The sequence below is a fragment of the Polypterus senegalus genome, chromosome 10 (genome assembly GCF_016835505.1).
Source record: "Polypterus senegalus isolate Bchr_013 chromosome 10, ASM1683550v1, whole genome shotgun sequence".
In the NCBI taxonomy this organism is placed as follows: domain Eukaryota; kingdom Metazoa; phylum Chordata; class Cladistia; order Polypteriformes; family Polypteridae; genus Polypterus; species Polypterus senegalus.
Window position 1 is genome coordinate 94,734,980 of NC_053163.1, and position 20,649 is coordinate 94,755,628.

Consider the following 20,649-nt stretch of genomic DNA (forward strand, 5'->3'; position numbering starts at 1 on the left):
TGGACCACTGGGTGTCAACGACGTGCAGCCATTAATGCTTTTGCCTTTCACTTAATTTGGATAGAATTTTCGTCTTTCTCTGTCTGTGTGGAGTTTAAATGTTCTTCCCAGATCCCCTTGATTTTTCACTACATACTATTATTTACTTTCCATATCGTGCATGTTACCTTTTGGCGCCGTCAGATAGTGGTGTTAAAGAGTGTGCCTCACGTGTCCTGAACCAGTAACTGGCTGGATACACTCCCACTCACCAAATAGTTAAATTGGATACTCCTCGAGCATATCCATTTAAACTCTTTATTTATTGCCTAAGTATGCAATGTCTGCTCTCTTCAATCCAAACTGTGAACCCGTAATCTGATGGCATCAACAGGCAAAAGGCCAGCTTTACCAAACGCTAAAAAGTAATGTTGTGTTTGTAAAATCACACTAAGCACTTAGCTAAACGCGACACTACGTAAGACCCATAATTTACGGTATACTAATCCGTTAGGCTAACCAGACTAATCAAGAGCAGCAAACGTAATGAATGCGATTACGTGTAAATAGCAGAACAGTCCAGTTATTCAGTTTTGTACATGACCCGTAAAGTACTGGAATAACATACGGAGAGGCTAGTCCATTCCGATTGAAGTCTTCGCCTGTCTGTCACAACTAATTCGATTCAAAACTAAACTAAACAGAAAATGGCGCAGATTTTGCAAAGTAGTGTTTAGACTTATTAGCAAAGAAAACATCGAAGATTGTGGCATACTTTACTATCAGATGCTGATTGCACATCAGTTGTACATTCTGCACTACCGAACGCAGCCTTGGGTGAGTAATTACGTCTGTACATAGCTGTGATGAATGGAAAGAAATGACGCAATCGTTTGGACCCGCCCATTCCCGTTGTATTTCTCGAGTTAATAGACGAGCCGATACGAATACAGTCATTAGAGAAGGAGACCGCGGATTGTACACATTATAGGCTTCCTTGCCCGCTTGCACTTTTCGTCACTGATCTGTCCCTGGCTGCATTTTAAAAGGTAAGGTAATCGTCAGCATTCTTCAGGTATTCAGATGAATTTCTGTAGTGACGAAGGTCAAATATATTATATATATTCGGTCGATGGCACGAGTACTAGAGGTGGCATATGTAATCATGTTTGTTGTGGCAACGTTGTACTTTTCGGGGGCTAGCTGATAATCGCTGGCGTAGATGGTTTCAGTGAATAGTTCTAGTTCCAGACATTACATTATTAATAATAAAATGTCACTTTCTAAAGGTACACGATGCCAGCCATTTGCTGAAGTTTTTGACTGGCGATAATAACCGGTTTGCATCAGCCACGCAAGCGTATCCACATACGCACAGCGTTTTATCATTAATTTTATTTAATGCGTTTTTTTCTTATCGTTTTATTACCCATCCACATTTTTCGCCGCCGGGCCGTGTGAAAGTGAAGCCATAGTGTTGTGTGTTGCTATCCCTGAGCTCTCTTCTGTCATGGCCCGCCACCACGATGCCGGTTTCTTTCCTGCCCTTGTCCATATGACTCTCCGCCCCTACATCGTCTTTGTTCTAAGATCCGGCAAAATTACATCTCAACAGGCTAAACAGTTTGAGAAACTGAATAAAAGTGAATATCAATATTTACGGAAGAAATCGGAGTGTCGAGCACAATGTATGAATTCAGAGCACGCGGATGCGTTTGAATGTAGGGGCATAGCTAAGGTTAGCGCCAGCTAGGTGACCCCCAAGTCGCCGCTGCTTCACGCGCGCCTTTTCTCAAGTTACCGCTTTCCGTTTTTCTCGACTGTTTTACCGCGCGTGCTTCAGAAGGCGATGATCATAGTAAACAAACGTTGCCCGTCGCGAATTTCATAGCGCCGCGAGGAATTTTTTTTAACAATGTACGCGTTTTTTGGTAATCAGATTGTTTTTAATTTTGATGATAAGCACTCTGTAATTATGTAGTAGACGTCTCATGTGAAAATAAACGCTCTGGTATAGTCTGGTTCCCGCTTGCAATATGTAGTATAATTGCATCAGCCACTTCCTTAGCTGCCCAAATAAGGACTGATACTTGAAAGGCTCACGATTCTTGCGCTCTTCTTATCAACTTCCGTTGTAAATATCTGAGCGGTTGGATTGCAACTTTGATTATTTGTGTTTAGAAGTTTAACATTAAGTCACTTATCAAAACGGTCTGCTCAGTTATCCGAGCTACATGGTAATCTGTGGCCATTGGCGATGGTATGGCGTGTTTCCTTTACAGTACAAGGATTTCAGTACCCTAGAAAAAGACCACCTATAAGATTAAAAGTAGAAGTAAGCAGCAAATACGAGGGCACATCATGGCCTGGTCTGTTTGGAGTGACAGTCCTCTGGGCTGTAACTCACTTTAACCTTTATCAATTGGGAGCGAAGGCAGACGCAGAAGAGAATTTGTGGAGTTCTTGGTCTGAATAAAACAGTGTATTTCTGTTTTATTATATTGATTAAGGTGACCAGGCGGGCATTTTGTGCTGTGATCGTTTTTACGGTTTATCATATTAAACGGAAGTACACAGTGTGACTTTTTTCCGCCCATGACTGTGTGTGTGTTTCCCCGTAATCGTAAGAAGTAGAGTGGTTTCTCCCTGGCGTAGATCTTTCTCTTTTACGAGCCGGATACAAACTCGCCAAAGTTGTATGTTATTGGCTGTAGGAATTGATCTTTTTGTTGTCAAGTCTTCTTTATATTATATCTTTTATAATTAACCGATTTACCAAGTAAATAATTAGGTTATAACTTATACATTTAATATGCAAGCAATTGACCATGTCGCAAGACAGATTAAATAATTGTGTGAAACATGTTGTATTCAGAATCATACAAAGCTCATGAAAACCTTATTTCAGTCTAATCCATCAAATTTCCATTTACTGTTCCAATCGTACATGGTGTCGTGGTTTGGCAAGTTACACAATAACCAGATGCCAGCATGGCACAGTCTTGTTCACACCCATTGTTTATCTGATCTCAGCCTTTGGGCTTGGAGAAATTGTAAATTTGCTGGTGAATCTTGAGAGGAGATAATAAGTCTGTTGCACCTGGGGGTCTACATCCTCCATCCCATCCTACTTTGAACACTAGGGCAGCTGACACTCTTTTTGCCAGTGATATATTTGTAATGGTGTATTTTCGGTGCAGATGTCTGGTTTGATGTCTCTTAAGATAATAAACGTTGTGCTTAGATCGGGCAGTGGGCACATCTTCATTCACAAGTGAAGTGCTATCCCACTTTTTATTGTTGATATGCTCTGACAATCTATGTAGATTCTCTAAACTTGAAATGTACTGATGTGTTTTTGTCCCTGTATCAAATTTGTATCTTTGTTAGCAGTAACCTGGGGTCCTGGTAATTGTGCTTTATGATATGGTATAGAGCTAAAAGAGTGCAGACTGTGTGCCCAGGGGTCATTTGCAGTAAGTACAGGACATTTAATAATGCAGTGCCTGTTAATCCCATTTCAAATAGGAGACACTTCTGTAAGGTCTTTTATTTTTTAAATATCTAATTACTCTTGAGGCCATTTTGACACATATTAGTGAAGTTTTCCTTGGTGTGGCAGCATGTTTAAAAAGTTAACACCAAAAGAGAGAAATGCAGTTAAGACCATTTTAGTGGCGAGTTGGTGGTACTGGACACTTAATTCTTGTTTATAATCTCTTCGAACTGTGTAGTTTGATTTTAAGCTTAGCCATCAGTAGTCAAGTGCTAGCCTTGATGTGTACTTTACCTGCGGGTGTTTTGAGTGGATCATATGCTCTTCAGTACACAGGAAGAGAACAGATGCATATTCATAAAGGCAAAGTGGGCAGAGTGTGGGTGGAAATCGCACCCTTTTAGTAAGTTATGCAGACCCACACAGAGAAAGCTGGCATCTATGTTTAACCATCTGCAAATAAACTGAAGTTTAATGAGAATACATTTTATTTCATGTGGCTGCATTTCTAATGACAATTTAGAAACATGTCACAGTGCTTTCAGGGGCTGCAGTTAATTTAGTTGTGCCCTGTGGATTTACATAGTTTATCATTTTCATCTCTGCCTGAAGTAAAGGCAGTAGCTTTTGATAAATTTAAATAATTTTGATTATGAGATCTGAGTGACAGGTATAGGTTTCATTCAAACAAAAAGGCTGTCAACTTCAATGTTTCCCATGATCTGCTGAAACCTGGTGCCATTTAATGCATTTAGACTTGTATTTGTAAGTGACCCGTACCTTCAGTCAGCTGCTCAGGTAATCCTCTTAGCAGAGTCACATGGCCACTGCTTCACTGGTTAAAGATTACATTTTCCCTCTTCTGGTGTGTGAGAACTGCACTGGTCAATCCCTGTTGGTGTTTAGAAGTTCAAGCTCGAGGTTTTTCATGTTTTGCCACCCTGTGTCATGGACACTGCTGCAGAGAAATATGTATATTTTTGTCTTTTGTAATTGTTAGTCACTTGAATATCTTTTACAGAACAGCATTACTGGTTTAGGTGGTGCACTATGAAGTCTGCCTTCACCTCTTCTTGTTTGTGGCAGTTTCCTTTTTTTATCCTAGAGATTTGTCTGTTAACTGGTGAATGTATGTAAGTTAGCCTGATAAGAGAAAGTATGTGAATGTACCCACTGCTATGAACTAGCAAGTCCTCTTAAGGACTGGTTCTTACTTTGTTTCCAGTGCTGCCGGAATATGCTCTTCTCACACCTGATCCTGTCTGTAATGGGAAAACAAGTAAAGTACAAAGCACAGACATTTGTTATGAAGGTTGGTTTTTCTGGGTAAGCATATCTCCAATTTGACATCGAATGTCCTTAGACATGCAAAACTTAACCCAGGCTTAGCTGAAAGTGTTACATTAACCAGTTCCTTTTTTCATGATGACACTGTCCTGTTAGTTTTGCAAATGAGAATTATATATATAGGCAGTACGTACTGGTTAAGGCTTTGGGCTTCAGTCCCTCATGTTGTGGGTTCAAGTCCAGCTACTGACACTGAGTGACTGTGACTGTCACTTGACTTGCCTGTGCTTCAATTGGAAAACCAATAGAAATGTAACTAAATGTATCATAAATGCTCTGTTTTGCCTTGGATAATGGCATCATCCAAATAAGTAAATGAAAAGTACAGAGGACAGGGAGCTGTTGAGCTGCATCCCTAAATATAGCACCAAGGGAGAGAGTGTCTTTAAAATTTTATTTATTTATTTATTTATTTTCCACTTGTCTGATACTCTCCATTCATGGGGCTTTGTTAAGAGAATATCGTCTGTCGAAACTATTTAATAATTGATCCTGTCTGCCTTGAGAAGAACTGAATGGCTTGGTTTGGTTTCTTAAGCAATGAATTTTCACTTCTCCGTAGTTGCACCCTTTTCACTCCTAGTTTAGGTACTAGAAAGTGACAATTGTAGATGAACTGGGAGCTGCACATTTGCACACTACTAACATCATCATTCAGCTTTATAGTGCTATACTGTAATATTGTGCTTTCTTTTTAGGAACTGATTGGGTCTTGTGTAGACTCTAGTCATTCTTCCTCTGACATTGGTTTTATGGAAACAGCCTCAGTTATGATTTCACAATTGAGCTGGAGCAGAGTCAGCTTTTAAAATCTCAAACCGGTCTGGACAAGTTAAATCCTAGTCTAAGCCTTATGTGATTGTTCTGTGACTCTGCATGGGTTTTCAGATGTTTGAATATCACTCTGCATGGCTTGGCACAGGGCTATGTTCTCTGGAATTTCTGCCCCAACAAGGAAGGCTTTGTGTACCAATGTTATTTCTTCTTCCAGTGCCCGCACAGAGAGTTGACTATTAATTATAAAGAAGACTGAATTTAGTTCCCCAGCAGAGTGCACTGAACATTCCTTATGAAAGTATTGTTGGCTCTTGCTGTATATGTATATGTGATTATATGTATGTATGTATGTATGTGTATATATATATATATATATATATATATATATATATATATATATATATATATATATATATATATATATATATATATATATTTTTTTTTTTTAATGATAGTAATGTATTTAATCTTGGAGTTTATTTAATCTGAAGAGGCAATGTGGCATTATTTTTTAGCATAGTAAATCCAGTTGGCATTACAAGTTTTTGTCTGTGATGGGAAAGAAACTAGTGCAAGCATGATGTTCCTCACTGTCAACAACAATCGAGATTGCTGGCTCTAGTGCACAATTTATGATACTGATAAATGTACACTACGAGTGAAAATGAATAAAATAATAAAAGTCTAGTTGACTTTTGTGTAGAATCTGGTGCCTGATGTGTTTTACAAAATGATCCATTTTATTTTGTTGAAAAATGAGAGGCAATCTTAAAATATCTTTAATAATAAATATATCCACTTTTTCATAGTTTCGAAGTTGGCTTCCGTTGCAGCATTGCTTTGTGAAATATGTGTAAAAACATTTTTTTCAGTTTAGTTTTGAAGGTGGGTTGCTATGTATCTTGGGATCTTTTAGTCTGGCCATTGCAATTACATTGCATAGCAGGCTGATACATTTCAGATACACTCAGACCCCAGGTTCCCAATGTTTTATTTATTTTATTCTTATTTTGAACTGTTTTTGTACATTTACAAATAAAAGTAGGAACTAAATACAAAATGTAATGCAGCAAATTAAAATAAAACTTTATAATTCATGTTTCTTAAAGGACATGGGGGTAGGGATTGTCGCATCCTGCCTTGAAGTCTTCATGAAAAGATTTAGAAGGCAAACATGTTTGCAGGTTTTTTTTTTGGCCTGTTTGTATTCATATTTAAGGACCTCGGATATGATTTGTGATGTATGCTGGTGTGTAGTGTGGCCTTTCCTTGCTGCAGGTGGAGACATAGGGTGTGGTAGATTATTGATGCAAGTCATTAATCATTTTAAAAAGCTGATGTGGTGATAGGCTTTAGTCATAATCACAATGCCAAATCTGAAACAGCAGGTCAGAAAAGAATGGCATGAGGGATGTCCTGTACAAGCAAAATAAAGTGTTCAGGTTTAGTTAACAGTATTGTCATTCTTTAACATTTGTTATTACTTAAAGACTTGAATATTGTCCATTTAATTGTTAATTTGTAGATTTTATCTCTAATTTACTTGTTTAATTAAAATAGTTATTTTTCATTCTGTGCAGTTTATTTTTTAAACGTTAGAATTAATACAAAGATAAAAACAAAAATAGATTAATGTAGGAGAAAAGAAGCCTGTAGACTTTTAGAAGTAATATTAATGTTCATTGGCTCTGGACCACATAGAAATTAAATTATTTTTCTTTACCATTCAGGTAAATCTTTATAAAGGGGGAACATTTTAATCACTAACATTGTTAAAATACATTTGGGGTCGGCTTGCAATTGGTTGTTTAAATTTCTTGTGAGTATTTTGATATGTGTTTTTTTTACAGGTATTAAATGACTTCCTCTGGTAAATATGTATAAGGAATTAGAAATGTAGCCCAAGAGTTGCATTACTTTCTGTCAATTATGTACCTTTTCATCTTCGAGATCATTGGCAATTTTATGTAACGTGCCAATGTTCTCTATTCTAGAAGGAGACTTAAGTATTTCACAGAAGGAAGTGATTTTTGTCTGAAAGCACAGGGTTTTGTATTTCATATCCTTTAAGGAGATTGTATTATAGGAAGTAAAATGAATATATTTATTTGAAATGGTATCTACCTTAGAAATGAGACACATTATTTTTCATAGAACTGTATGTGTCACATTTTCCTCAGCTTAATATGCACAAGGACTAGGAAATGTACTGTATTTGACATGAGGATTGCCCTTTTTTCCCTCAGTAAAATGGACTGTACTATTGTGACTAGGTTTGTGGATCATTACTTTTGTTTTTGCACAAGACTTGCCTTTCTTTTGCAACTTTTCAATTCAAGCAATGTGCTATGCTTATAAGCCTCAGTCATTGTAAGACCACATACCTTAATCATCTTTATATTATTGTTGAGGGGCTGTCCAAGGAAACCATTTATGAAATGATAGATCTTAACTAAATTGGAGACCTGTTTTATATTCATGAATTAGCTAAAGGTTTTGTCATTTAACTGCAAATGTATAATAATGAGTTCAGGAAGTGTTTATGTTGCGTTGCATTTTGTATAGTATCAGGAAGTTGTACTATTTACTGTAATGACTGGAAATTTGACTTCTTGGAATCTGATGTTAGAAATGTCATGTTAAAAGCTTACTCCATCGGTCATGCCAATTCAGTGCAATAAAGGTAGTAATAAAGGATACGAGGAAACAACGCATTGGTTAGTAATTCTAATATAAAAGTACTGGCGTTATAAGAGGAAGGAGGAAGAAGTTGATGAAAATTCAACATTGAGGAGTGTTTATGCAGCAAGAACTTGAGACTTTAAAGGGAAGTGTTCAGTTGTGTTTTTTTAGTTATTTAGTTAGTATATATAGTTATTACTATTATTCCTTATAATACACACATACAGCTTGTCTGTATGTACAAGTAGAATAGATGTCCAATATTAAATGAATGGTATCTGTATGTAGATTTAATTTTAATGGAGTATTTGTGTTTTTCTAAAACAAATTAAACATTTTTTTCTTTGATTCTGAATTGTACCAATCTATTCCCTTTCCCAGGTATTCATCATGGCAAGTAAAAAGATGAGTAAATTTGGACAGATGTTGCTGCGAAGACGTACTCTAAATTTCAACGAAGAGGAATCTCGATTTGCACGCTGTTTGTCAACAATTGATCTAATTGCACTGGGTGTTGGAAGCACTCTGGGTGCTGGCGTCTATGTACTAGCAGGAGAAGTAGCCAGGGATAAGGCAGGACCTGCTATTGTTCTTTGCTTCCTAATTGCTGCTTTATCCTCTGTCCTTGCTGGTCTTTGCTATGCAGAATTTGGTGCCCGGGTTCCAAAGACTGGTTCTGCTTACCTATACAGCTATGTTACAGTTGGAGAAATCTGGGCATTTATAACTGGCTGGAATCTGATTCTTTCCTATGTCATTGGTGAGTGCGCATTTTGTATTAAATCTGATGTCAGAAACATGTTTAATTTATGAAAATTTCAGTTTCATTATTTGTTGATATTTAAATATGTACACAATGTCTGTAAGGTTTATGTATTTTGACATGATTAAATTTGGGAAAAGGCAAGATTGTTAATGTGAACTGTACTAATCTGTGAACAGAATATCATTCTGATGCACCTGTTGGAACATTTGCCACATTAAGCTTTTTCTTTTTGTGTACATTTTCTTTCATAGGCACTGCTAGCGTAGCGCGTGCATGGAGCTCCACTTTTGACACTCTGATAGAGGAAAGGATTTCTTCTTTCTTTAAACATTCAGTCTCTATTAAAGTGCCAGGTGTTTTGGCTGAATATCCTGATTTTTTCGCTTTAATACTTGTGATGCTGTTGACAGGTGAGCTCTACATGTATTCTTCTAACATCCCATCTTTTTAAAAGTGCAGTTATTGTGTAATTACATGATGAATACTTTTACACTGAGTTTCATTCACTCATATTCTAAACTTGTTTATTAATTTTTTTCTGCTTCCTGTTTTTGTGACTGTATTTCTATATAAAACATAATAAACATTTGATTACAATAAAAATAACATTTAGAAATCTTATTTTGGAGCAAAGATAGCTAGTAGTATATACTGTATTTAATTGATGAGGCATTTCATAAAAGTGAGCATTAAGTGTTTTTAAGATTTGTTAATTAATTAGGGAAAGTATATTAAGAGTGTTCTTTAAGGAACAATTTTTTTTATTGTCTTTGTGTGCCATTTATAAAATGTATGTGTTTTGTCAATTTAGCATTACTGGCATTTGGAGTGAGTGAATCAGCACTTGTAAACAAGATTTTCACTGGAATAAACTTGGTAGTATTGTCATTTGTCATCATATCTGGATTTGTGAAGGGTGATGTGAAGAACTGGAGTTTGGGTGAAGAAGATTTTGCAAATTTCACAGGTTTAAACAGGTATCTCACTCAATGAATCATTTCAATTTTTTTTGTATTACAATTTTTGATAAACAAATCCTATACTGTAGGATTCAAGTCATAATTATTTTTAAAAATACTTTTTAAAATAGATAAAGACTATGCTGTTTGGATAAGTAATCAATGCACACACTGTTAATATTGTGTGGAGTCTTCTTTTTCAGCAATAAGGTTTTTCGTCCCTTGGGATAAGTATATATCAGTTTTGTAAACTGTTAAGGATTGGCTTTGTCCCATTATTCCAGACAGATTTACTCTAGATTGTTCACCTTTACTAAGTGACATACTACTAAAGAATTCTCACTTGAAATAAGTCCAAGACAGATTTCTTTCTCTTACATATCTCGTCATTGCTTGTACAGTTTCGAGTTTCGGAGATAACCTTTTCTTTCTTTAAGGAGCATATGGGAGGTCTGATGCAGATATCACAACCTGCCGTTTAAACCAGCACTTATCATTGGAGCATCCAAAATGTTTTAGTTTTTGTCCTGCTTTATGTATTTTTTTATTTTTAACTTGTTTGGAATGTTCTTTAGTCTTCAGTTTTTTTTTCTAGTTTAGAAAATAGTCTCAGTCTTAATAATTGACTTAGTGGGGTTTGGCAATTGTTGTTGAACTGTATCCTCATTAAGCCCATGTCACACCAACCAGCTTTTCCAGCTATTTTTAGTTGCAGACTGTGGGAGGGCAGTTGCATCAGTCCTGTTGACATGCTATTTAGTCTGTGAGTCAGCTAATTCAACAAACTAGTTAATTTTGCTTTAAGTTGAATGGGCAGAATTATGTTTGTGCAAGAATTGACAACCAATGAGTGCTCAACTGGGAGTATAGTTCAATCTCAAGGAAAAGAGGAACACTGGTGTTTTGATCCACACAAGCAGAACAGAGCCTCATTTGTCTGATGTCTCCTTTGTTGTGCCACAACTGAATAGAAAAAGGAAAATGAAATGGCAAAGATTGCAGCTTGACTCACTACACCTAGAAAACATTCCTATTCTATCAGCCAGCACGTTGCTGGTTGTAAAATTTGTCAAACTTGCAATACTTTGGAAGTGTGAAACTCTTAAAGTCTGCACAAAGCTGTGCTATTTGTCAGTCCCAATGATTTTAGTTGCGTAATCTAACACCCCCACCAGCTTTTAGTTTATTGTTTTTCACCGTTGTAAACTTGAAACATCCATACCACAGTCATTGAATACTTGGCAAACAGCATATTTATTTTTTTATCTTTAAGGCATTTTAAATTGTGTGTGTTTCATTTTCCAAAAACTTTCTGATATTTTGTGAGGTGACTAAAGCCATTCAATGAAATTTGTAACCTCTCTCTGTATATAAGCATGTCTGTGAGTATACATTGCAGCAGCTATAGTCTTATTCATAACAGCATTTTAGAAGTAAGCATGAAAAATTGACATTTGTTTTTTGCCTGTTAAGCTTTTTGGCTAATTTGTGTTTCTCTCTTACATATAGTACTCAATTTGGAACAGGAGGTTTTGCTCCATTTGGATTTAGTGGAGTCTTGTCAGGTGCAGCCACGTGTTTCTATGCTTTTGTGGGTTTTGACTGCATTGCCACTACTAGTAAGTGCTTTTTGCTTTCTAATCCTTAGAATATATTTACATTTTTCTTTAAAAGAATATTCCCTCTTTTTTTAAAGACTGCATCCATTTCCATTTAAAGACAATACAATATATTACCATTTGTAACACCACACAAATGTATATCCTAATAGTGAATTTATACTCTTCGAGTTAAAAGCTGTTACCTTTGTTCTTTGAGATGGTTAACATTAAAATATAAACGATTGTTGAGTCAGTCTTCATGCTCAATAGTATTAATAGATTTTTTATGTAAAGATTCTTCAGCCTGAGAATAACAACTAGAAATAAATTTGGAAATATTTCAGTATATTGTATTTTTTTTAACAGGTGAAGAAGCAAAAAATCCCCAGCGCTCAATACCTATAGGAATTGTTGCTTCTTTGCTGATCTGCTTCTTTGCTTACTTTGGCGTGTCTGCAGCCCTTACACTCATGATGCCTTATTATATGCTTAATGACCGGAGCCCTCTTCCTGAAGCCTTCAGATATGTGGGCTGGGGTCCAGCACACTATATTGTTGCAGTTGGTTCTCTCTGTGCTCTGTCAACGAGGTAAGTCTACTATTTTGGTGAAAATTGTCTTGGATAAGTCAAAGTCACTTTTGAGTAAATACTTTGCTGGCATTTTATTTTATGTTAAATTTCAAAATAAACTAACAAAATTAATGTTGAAGTAACTAAATCCTTACTAACATTTTTAAGTAATCAACCTAATCCTTTAAAAACAATCCAACCTCACAATTGATCAATGTGTTTGCCTCTTCCAGTCTGCTAGGTTCCATGTTTCCCATGCCAAGGGTCATCTATGCCATGGCAGAAGATGGCCTTCTTTTCCGTTTTCTATCTCGAATGAACAAGAGAACTAAAACTCCACTTCTGGCTACAATTGTGTCTGGATTCGTTGCAGGTGTGATATAACTAGACAAAAATTTTCATAAATGTGGCTGTTGTATTTTGTTCTTTGGATGCAAATGTAATTATGTGACCAAAAAAATAAGTTTTTTTTTTTTACAGCTTTGATGGCTTTCTTGTTTGAGCTTTCAGACTTGGTAGACCTTATGTCAATTGGGACTCTTTTGGCCTATTCTCTTGTGGCAGTTTGTGTACTCATTCTCAGGTAAATACAAAAACGTATTTGTTAAAGCTCTGTATCAATTAAACAGGCTAGATTTGCAGTTTGTTGTGCTTATGAAATCAGTTGGTCTAACCTGACATATCTCTAGTCCTGCGTTTGCATGTTCAGAAGTTTAGTTATTATGAGAATTTTAATCTGTAATGGCCTGTAATGTTAATCTGAAAGTTGTGCTGACCTTGTGCAGTGACTCAAAATCAGACAAAACACATTTTCAATAGTATTCTAAGATACTGTTTAATATTTATTCTGGCAGATACCAACCAGGTTCTCTTAACAATGATGATAAATTTGAAAGTATGGTAGAGCTAAATGGAGAGAAAACAGCAATGAATGATGCTGATACTGCAGACGAATGTACTGTTGGAATTACGCCACTGAAAAACAAGTTTCACATTAGGCTTCTGTTTGTGCCAAATTCTGAAATTCCAACCAAGATGTCTGGAGTAATCGTCTATATTACCACAGCTGTTATCTGTAAGTTGATGTGATATTTTTTTCTTAATTGTTTGTAAATCATTTGCAAAGATTTATGATAAATTCAAAGTATAAGCAAACCTTTCTCCCGCTTTATTAGTCTTTATAGAAACATGTTCAGGGATTTATGGAAACTGCTACACAAGGTTTAATTTGTGTAGGGGGAAAAAGTGCTGTTGAATGTTTTTTTAAATTATTATATATGGATATAATTTTTACATTCTGTCTCATGTTAATGGGGTAGATGTTTCATAATTTAATAAATTTCAGGTAATAATCTAGTTATCTTGCCTGTATTTTTCTGCAGTTGCCATCTTCACTGTACTTTGCTACATTTTGGCTATTCAACTTGATAGAATAGCAAATGGTGACATTTTGTGGATTGCATTTTGCTCTGTGCTGGTAGTTGTGTCCCTTGTTTGTACCATTATCATCTGGAGACAACCTGAGAGCAAAGAATCCCTGTTGTTTAAGGTAAGAGGTGCATTAATGTTTGGAAATTTCTGTGGATTGCTGTTACTGATAAATTCTTGAGGTCTGGCTGTTTCAGCTGTGAATAATTTAAATTCCTGAGCCTGTTTACTTGGCCCAAGGGGTAAAAACTGGCCATAATTCACTATTAATAACAGTTTTTGCAATATAAGTGTCCTCTGAAGAAACAATGAAAACTTAATCGTGATGATCTACATGTTTACTTTTAAAATGGAAGAAACATACACTTTGTTACAGGTGTCATTTGTAACTATTTTATATTGATTGATTTCTTTGTTAATTTATTTTCTGAACTTGACATGGTGGTATATCATCAGTTTTCATGGTGGAATATCATTTTTTCAAAAAACACAAGAATGGACCACTTATGGACATTTTACTCACATTTGCTAATTTAGAGCTGCCAATCAAATTGAAATACTTGACTTTAAGGTTATACTGGAACACTTGAGGAAAAACTCCACAGACTCCAAGAAACATGCAGTGGTTAGTTCTACTACCTCATGAATCCAGCTCCTTGGGTTCATATCTTGTCCAGTTGTCTTTATGGGTTTGTGCATTTTCCAGAGTCTTTGTGGCATTTCTTCTTGTATTCTTTACACATCCCAAAGATGTGCAATTTGATTGGTTCTAAATTGGTCATGTATGTTTATGTGTAGGAGCAGGATCTGTTCTTCTTGTTGCACCCAATTCTATTGGACTAGACTCTGGATAGCCCCAAGTCTCAGTTTAGTTTAAACAGGCTTAAGAGTTACTTTACAAAAATCAGAAAATGTACCTTTTTGGTGTTATTGAGAATATACAGTCTGTAGAACGAGACCCGGACACAGACAGACGGACAACAGTTTGTCACGCAACACACACATATTTATTTACAATATTTACAAGTTCAAGGTACACAACCCGGTGCCTCCAGTTCCAATCTAACAAAGTCCAGGTCTCTCTCTCCAGTGCCTTTCTTCAGGCTGCCTCCACTCCTCTTTCGCAAGACTCCCATCCATTTCCACCTGACTCCAGTCATCGAATGAAGGGAGGCGGCCCCTTTTATACAAGCCGGGATGGGCTCCAGGTGCTTCCCGACACTCCCCTGTGTTTGGCAGAAGTGCCGGCTGCGCACCTGGAAGCCCTCCAGATGTCCCCAGTTTTCTGAGGTGCAGGGCTCTCCAGGCACCAGGGCGCCCACTGGCGATCACCACGGGCCCCTACAGGGTTGAGCTTCCAAGCTCTGCACCTGTGGCCCCCAGTGCAATCAGGTCGCTCGCCCCCTCATGGTCTGGACAAGTCATATGAAAAAGTTAGGGAACCCCTCTCAGCCTGCATAATAATTTACTCTACTTACAACAAAAAAGATAACAGTGGTATGTCTTTCATTTCCCAGGAACACCTGAGTACTGGGGTGTTTTCTGAACAAAGATTTTTAGTGAAGCAGTATTTAGTTGTATGAAATCAAATGTGAAAACTGCTGTGCAAAAATTTGGGTCCCGTTGTAATTTTCCATCCATCCATCCATTTTCTAACCCGCTGAATCTGAATACAGGGTCACGGGGGTCTGCTGGAGCCAATCCCAGCCAACACAGGGCACAAGGCAGAAACCAGTCCCAGGCAGGGTGCCAACCCACCGCAGCTCCTTGTAATTTTGCTGATTTGAATGCATGCAATTGCTCAATACTGATTACTTGCAACACCAAATTGGTTGGAATAGCTTGTTAAGCCTTGAACTTCATAGACAGGTGTGATCAATCATGAGAAAAGGCATTTAAGGTGGTCAATTGCATGTTGTGATTCCCTTTGACTCTCCTGTGAAGAGTGACAGCATGGGATCCTCAAAATAACTCAAAAGATCTGAAAACAAAGATTGTTCAGTATCATGGTTTAGGGGAAGGCTACAAAAAGCTATCTCGGAGGTTTAAACTGTCAGTATCAACTGTAAGGAATGTAATCAGGAAATGGAAGGCCATAGGCACAGTTGCTATTAAACCCAGGTCTGGCAGGCGAAGAAAAATACAGGAGAGGCATATGCACAGATTGAGAGAATGGCTATAGACAACCTACAGATCACCTCCAAAGACCTACAAGAACATCTTGCTGCAGATGGTGTATCTGTACATCGTTCTACAATTCAGCGCAAATTGCACAGTGAACATCTGTATGGCAGGGTGATGAGAAAGAAGCCCTTTCTACACTCACGCCACAAACAGAGTCCCTTATTGTATGAAAATGCTCATTTAGACAAGCCAGATTCATTTTGGAACAAAGTGCTTTGGACTGATGAGGAAAAAATTGAGTTATTTGATCATAACAAAAAGCACTGTGCATGGTGGAAGAAAAACACTGCATTTCAAGAAAAACACCTGCTACCTATTGTCAAATTTGGTAGAGGTTCCATCATGCTGTGGGGCTGTGTGGTTAGTTCAGGGACTGGGACCCTTGTTAAAGTTGAGGGTCAGATGAATTCAACCCAATATCAACAAATTCTTCAGGATAATGTTCAAGCATCAGTCACAAAGTTGAAGTTACGCAGGGGTTAGATATTCCAAGACAATGACCCAAAATACAGTTCGAAATCTACAAAGGCATTCATGCAGAGGGAGAAGTACAATGTTCTGGAATGGCCATCACAGTCCCCTGACTTGAATTTAATCGAAAATGTATGGGATAATAAGAAGCAGGCTGTCCATGCTGAGCAGTCATCACATTTAACTGAACTGGAGAGATTTTGTATGGAAGAATTGTCAAAAATACCTCCATCCAGAATCCAGACACTCATCAAAGGCTATAGGAGGTGTCTAGAGGCTGTTATATTTGCAAAAGGAGGCTCAGCTAAGTATTGATATAATATCTCTTTTGGGGTGCCCAAATTTATGCACCTGTCTTATTTTATGATGCATATTGCATATTTTCTGTTAATCCAATAAACTTAATGTCACTGCTGAAATACTATTGCTTCCATAAGGCATGTCATAAAAGGAAGTTGCTTCTTTGAAAGCTCTGCCAATGATAAACAAAAATCCAAAGAATTAAGAGAATTAATAAACTTTTTCATATGACTGTATTAGTACAAGAATGTAATAAAAAATAATCTGAGTGTACATTTAGGTTTTTTTCTTTATATGTTCGCAGGTACCTTTTCTGCCCATCCTTCCACTGATAAGCATTTTTGTAAATGTCTACCTCATGATGCAAATGAGTGGTGGCACCTGGGTGCGCTTCAGTGTCTGGATGGCTATCGGTAAGTGTATTGTGAAGAGCTGAGCTGTATATAGGCAGAAGGGAATACTATTTGATTGGGGAAGCATCCTTACTCACCCATTATTATTTTAGTAGATAAATACACTGCAAGATAATTGATACAAGTGCAATGGAAAATGCAGGATAATTAATAGAAGTGCAATGGAATATTTTGTAGAAACTTATGTTTCAGTTATGAAAAAATAACTGAGGAGCCTATTTCAATTAAAAAAATTATTTTATTAATGCATACCAGAAATTCTATGAAAGAGCTAGTTAGGTGATAATTAAAAAAAAGTCATGTATTCCATAAAGGGATGTATAAATATTGCTTCATAGTCTCAAAATCAATTAAAAAGAAAAGATTATTAAATAGTTTTACATTTACATGCATAAAATACTTTATATGACAAATAATGGATTGATATGCAAAAAACATGATCGATTTGTCGATAGAATCGTATGAAATTTGTAATATTTGGAACAGCACACTGGCTTTCTTTGAGCAGCCAAAAACAATGATGTTACTTTATTTTTAGTAGCCGGACATAAAATAATCTGTTGTTACTTTGAAAATGTACATTAACACACCCCCCTTAAATCCCTTCACATCTCTCCATCAGTATCTGGAACACACATGAAATGCATGTGTTCCAAATAACGATATATTTTTTACCCTATACATCCCCAGGTACCTCACTCCCAGATAATCAAGGCTTGAGCTTGGAGAGCTTTTTGCCCTTTCAGCGGCGGTGGGGGGAATGGGATAGCAGGCTGCTTGCTGCTTGTGCTTATCACACATTTACAAAACAAAAGATGCTGATGGAGAGGGTGAAGGGATTTAAGGTGGGCCGGGATTACAAGTTTTTTTTCGTAGGCTTCAGGAATTCTAGTGTTAAAAATAATTAAAATATATGTCAAGTTAAAATACTACCAATGAAAAAGTGGATGCTGAGCAAAAATATTTAGTTGAGAGTGCTAGCTATGGGTGGCTCCAGTATTAAATATTGAGTTAAATAGTAGAAAACAATGACAAATTCAACAAGGGAGGATAAGTGAATGAAGTATCTAAAATATTAGGCCAAATTCAAAGAAAGGTTACATCTGTTTATAGCCCACATGAAGTTCTACTAGATTCTTGAGCTATTTCCTCAAAGTATTCACTTATGATTACAATTGTCTCTGTGTTGCTGTGATAAGATTTTATTGTGATACTGTAGTCTGCCACAGATCCCTTTTTCTTTTTTTGTGCCCCTGGGAGTTATCTGAATTTTAGGCATTTGAAGACTGTGAAGCTTATCCATATTTTACCTTTTAATGAAGTTATTACTAGATTCTTTGCAGCACAGTATAGCAAAAAATATTGTTTTTAGCAGAGCATTTTTTTGGCAAGCTATCAGCAGCATTCTTTGAATTCATAGTAGAACATTAGTGTATGGTATGACACAAATATATTTAATGTTAAAATATTACTGTTTTTTTAAACCACAAATTCCATTTTCAAAGATGTCTTCTAGTTTCTATATTGAAAACATGGTATGTGTAAAATACGAAAATACAGTTAATGGTAGATATCAGCCACTGGCTGAAAATACCAGAAAGACTGAAGGCAATTAGCCTCTTTGAAAAACAAAGTTGAGGCTGCATACTTCTCATAAATTGTACAGTACTTACATTTCCCATGACAACTATTTTGTGTTGTATTTCCTATCAGGTAATGCTAAACCTGTTTTCATAGATTAGATTCTAACCGAAAATATAAGAAACTCCAAACCTCTTTAAATGTGTAAATGTGTTTCAGTTTAAATACATCATTACCCTCTGAACTGAGAATTTCAAATTATAGCATCCTTTATTACATAATTGACTTGGTTAAATTAGGTACATTTTAAGATCTGATTGTAATGAAAATAACAAATATTTATCACCAAGAATTGATTAAAACTTCTGAATAACTGTGTGTAAATTTGACATTTTGTGTAAGTAGTGTTTTTTATTTTCCTCCACATATTCAATTAATTCAAGTTTTCAGCCACACCTTTTCTGAATATGATTGTATACAATTTACTTGTGTATTCACTGGTCTAGGTGTATTTTGTATGTTAGGCAGTATGTTTTGAGATTATGTCTCATGATATCTGGAATGGGTAAAAAGCTACTTACTCCTGTGTGCAGTTGTAACTGACAGATATGTCGGGTTTAACACGTCTCCTTTCTTGCATCTTTTAGGTTTTATTATTTATTTTGCTTATGGAATGTGGAACAGTTCGGAATCTGAAAAGAATGAAAATGCCAATCAGGCAAAAACTCCCATATATCGAGGAGAGGACTCAGCACTCAGTGCCACTCTTGCGTAAGGAAAGAGGGGAATGGAGTGTTCCTGTGCCCAGAAGTCACCATAGCATCAGGTTGCTAGGAAAGGCAGCTAATGGAGCGGTGTGAATATTGCAGTGCAGTATTGTTAATGTATTATATTGTTTATATCTGTATTTATTGTATATATGTTAATTAGTGAAGTTTGAAAAATTAATAGCTGTATAGTTGTAAACATTGTTTTCATTGCCTATTTGTAAATGTGCTTTATTTTGCCACTTCAATGTCTTGCTCCTGTTAGATAGTATATACAGTGTATATCTGACAATACTGGTTTGTTTTCTTAAAATCATACTACTTTTACTTGAGCCTTTTGTGCCTGATTAGTCAGTTGTTTAACTGTGAGAGTAATCAGCAATCTGTTTCCCTAAGGAAAGAGGGGGTAATGGGAATGCAGAGCTCAGAACAGGAGCTACAAAATTTTATTGCAGCTTATGTTTGTTACATATTGTGTACATGCAAATTTCTGCTTTTTGTGTTTTAAAGTATGGCCTAAAGTAATGACCTTTTTTAAGCATATCTTAACAAGTGGGTTTTAAGGTGTCTGCAGAAAAGTCAGTGTGATACTCTTAAGGTGTCTGCAGAAAAGTCAGTGTGATACTCTTAAACTGTTTGATCTTATCCCAATATTCCCAGTTTACACTGTACAGTGAACCCTCGTTTATCACAGTTAATCCGTTCCAGACTCCACCGTGATAAATGAATTTTCGCGAAGTAGGATTCTTTATTTATAAATCGAATACTTTCGCAGTTAAGAGTAGTGACGTAAGCGTGTATGAGAAAAAAATCGTGATAGAGTGAAGCCGCGAAAGTCGAAGCGTGATATAGCGAGGGATCACTGTAATCATATTGACACAACAAGCAATTGGTATTTATTTAGATTTTTGTAAAATACAAAAGGTTTACATTAGAGCTTCAGTCATCTTTAACTGTGTATGTGGCATGAGCTTGTCTTCATTCCAGAGACCTACATCAAGAATAATCCATCCATTATCCAACCCGCTATATCCTAACTACAGGGTCACGGGGGTCTGCTGGAGCCAATCCCAGCCAACACAGGGTGCAAGGCAGGAAACAAACCCTGGGCAGGGCACCAGCCCACCGCAACATCAAGAATAAGATGAACTGAATTCATAGAAGAATCTGCCTTTTAATAGTGTGTCCCTCCAGAATCGGGGATTGCACCACTGATGTTTTTGAATGTGAATGCTGTCATTTTTAGTACCATTATTTCTGTTTTTAAATGAAGGAGCAGACACTTATGTCACAGGCTTCAGTATTGTTGCATGAACTGTATTTTACA

The 20,649-nt window shown here is 36.5% G+C and overlaps 1 protein-coding gene across 1 annotated transcript; it reads left to right on the forward strand.

Annotated features, from left to right (window-relative positions):
• The first annotated feature begins 921 nt into the window (after window positions 1-921).
• Window positions 922-20,088, forward strand: slc7a3b (solute carrier family 7 member 3b). Its single transcript, XM_039766237.1, has 12 exons — window positions 922-1,028; window positions 8,663-9,041; window positions 9,299-9,457; window positions 9,859-10,024; window positions 11,516-11,625; window positions 11,974-12,196; window positions 12,412-12,551; window positions 12,659-12,761; window positions 13,033-13,253; window positions 13,561-13,727; window positions 16,866-16,974; window positions 19,203-20,088. Exons 2-12 carry the CDS (start codon window positions 8,672-8,674, stop codon window positions 19,328-19,330), a joined length of 1,896 nt encoding a protein of 631 aa, XP_039622171.1. The 5' UTR covers window positions 922-1,028; window positions 8,663-8,671; the 3' UTR covers window positions 19,331-20,088.
• Window positions 20,089-20,649: the final 561 nt, after the last annotated feature.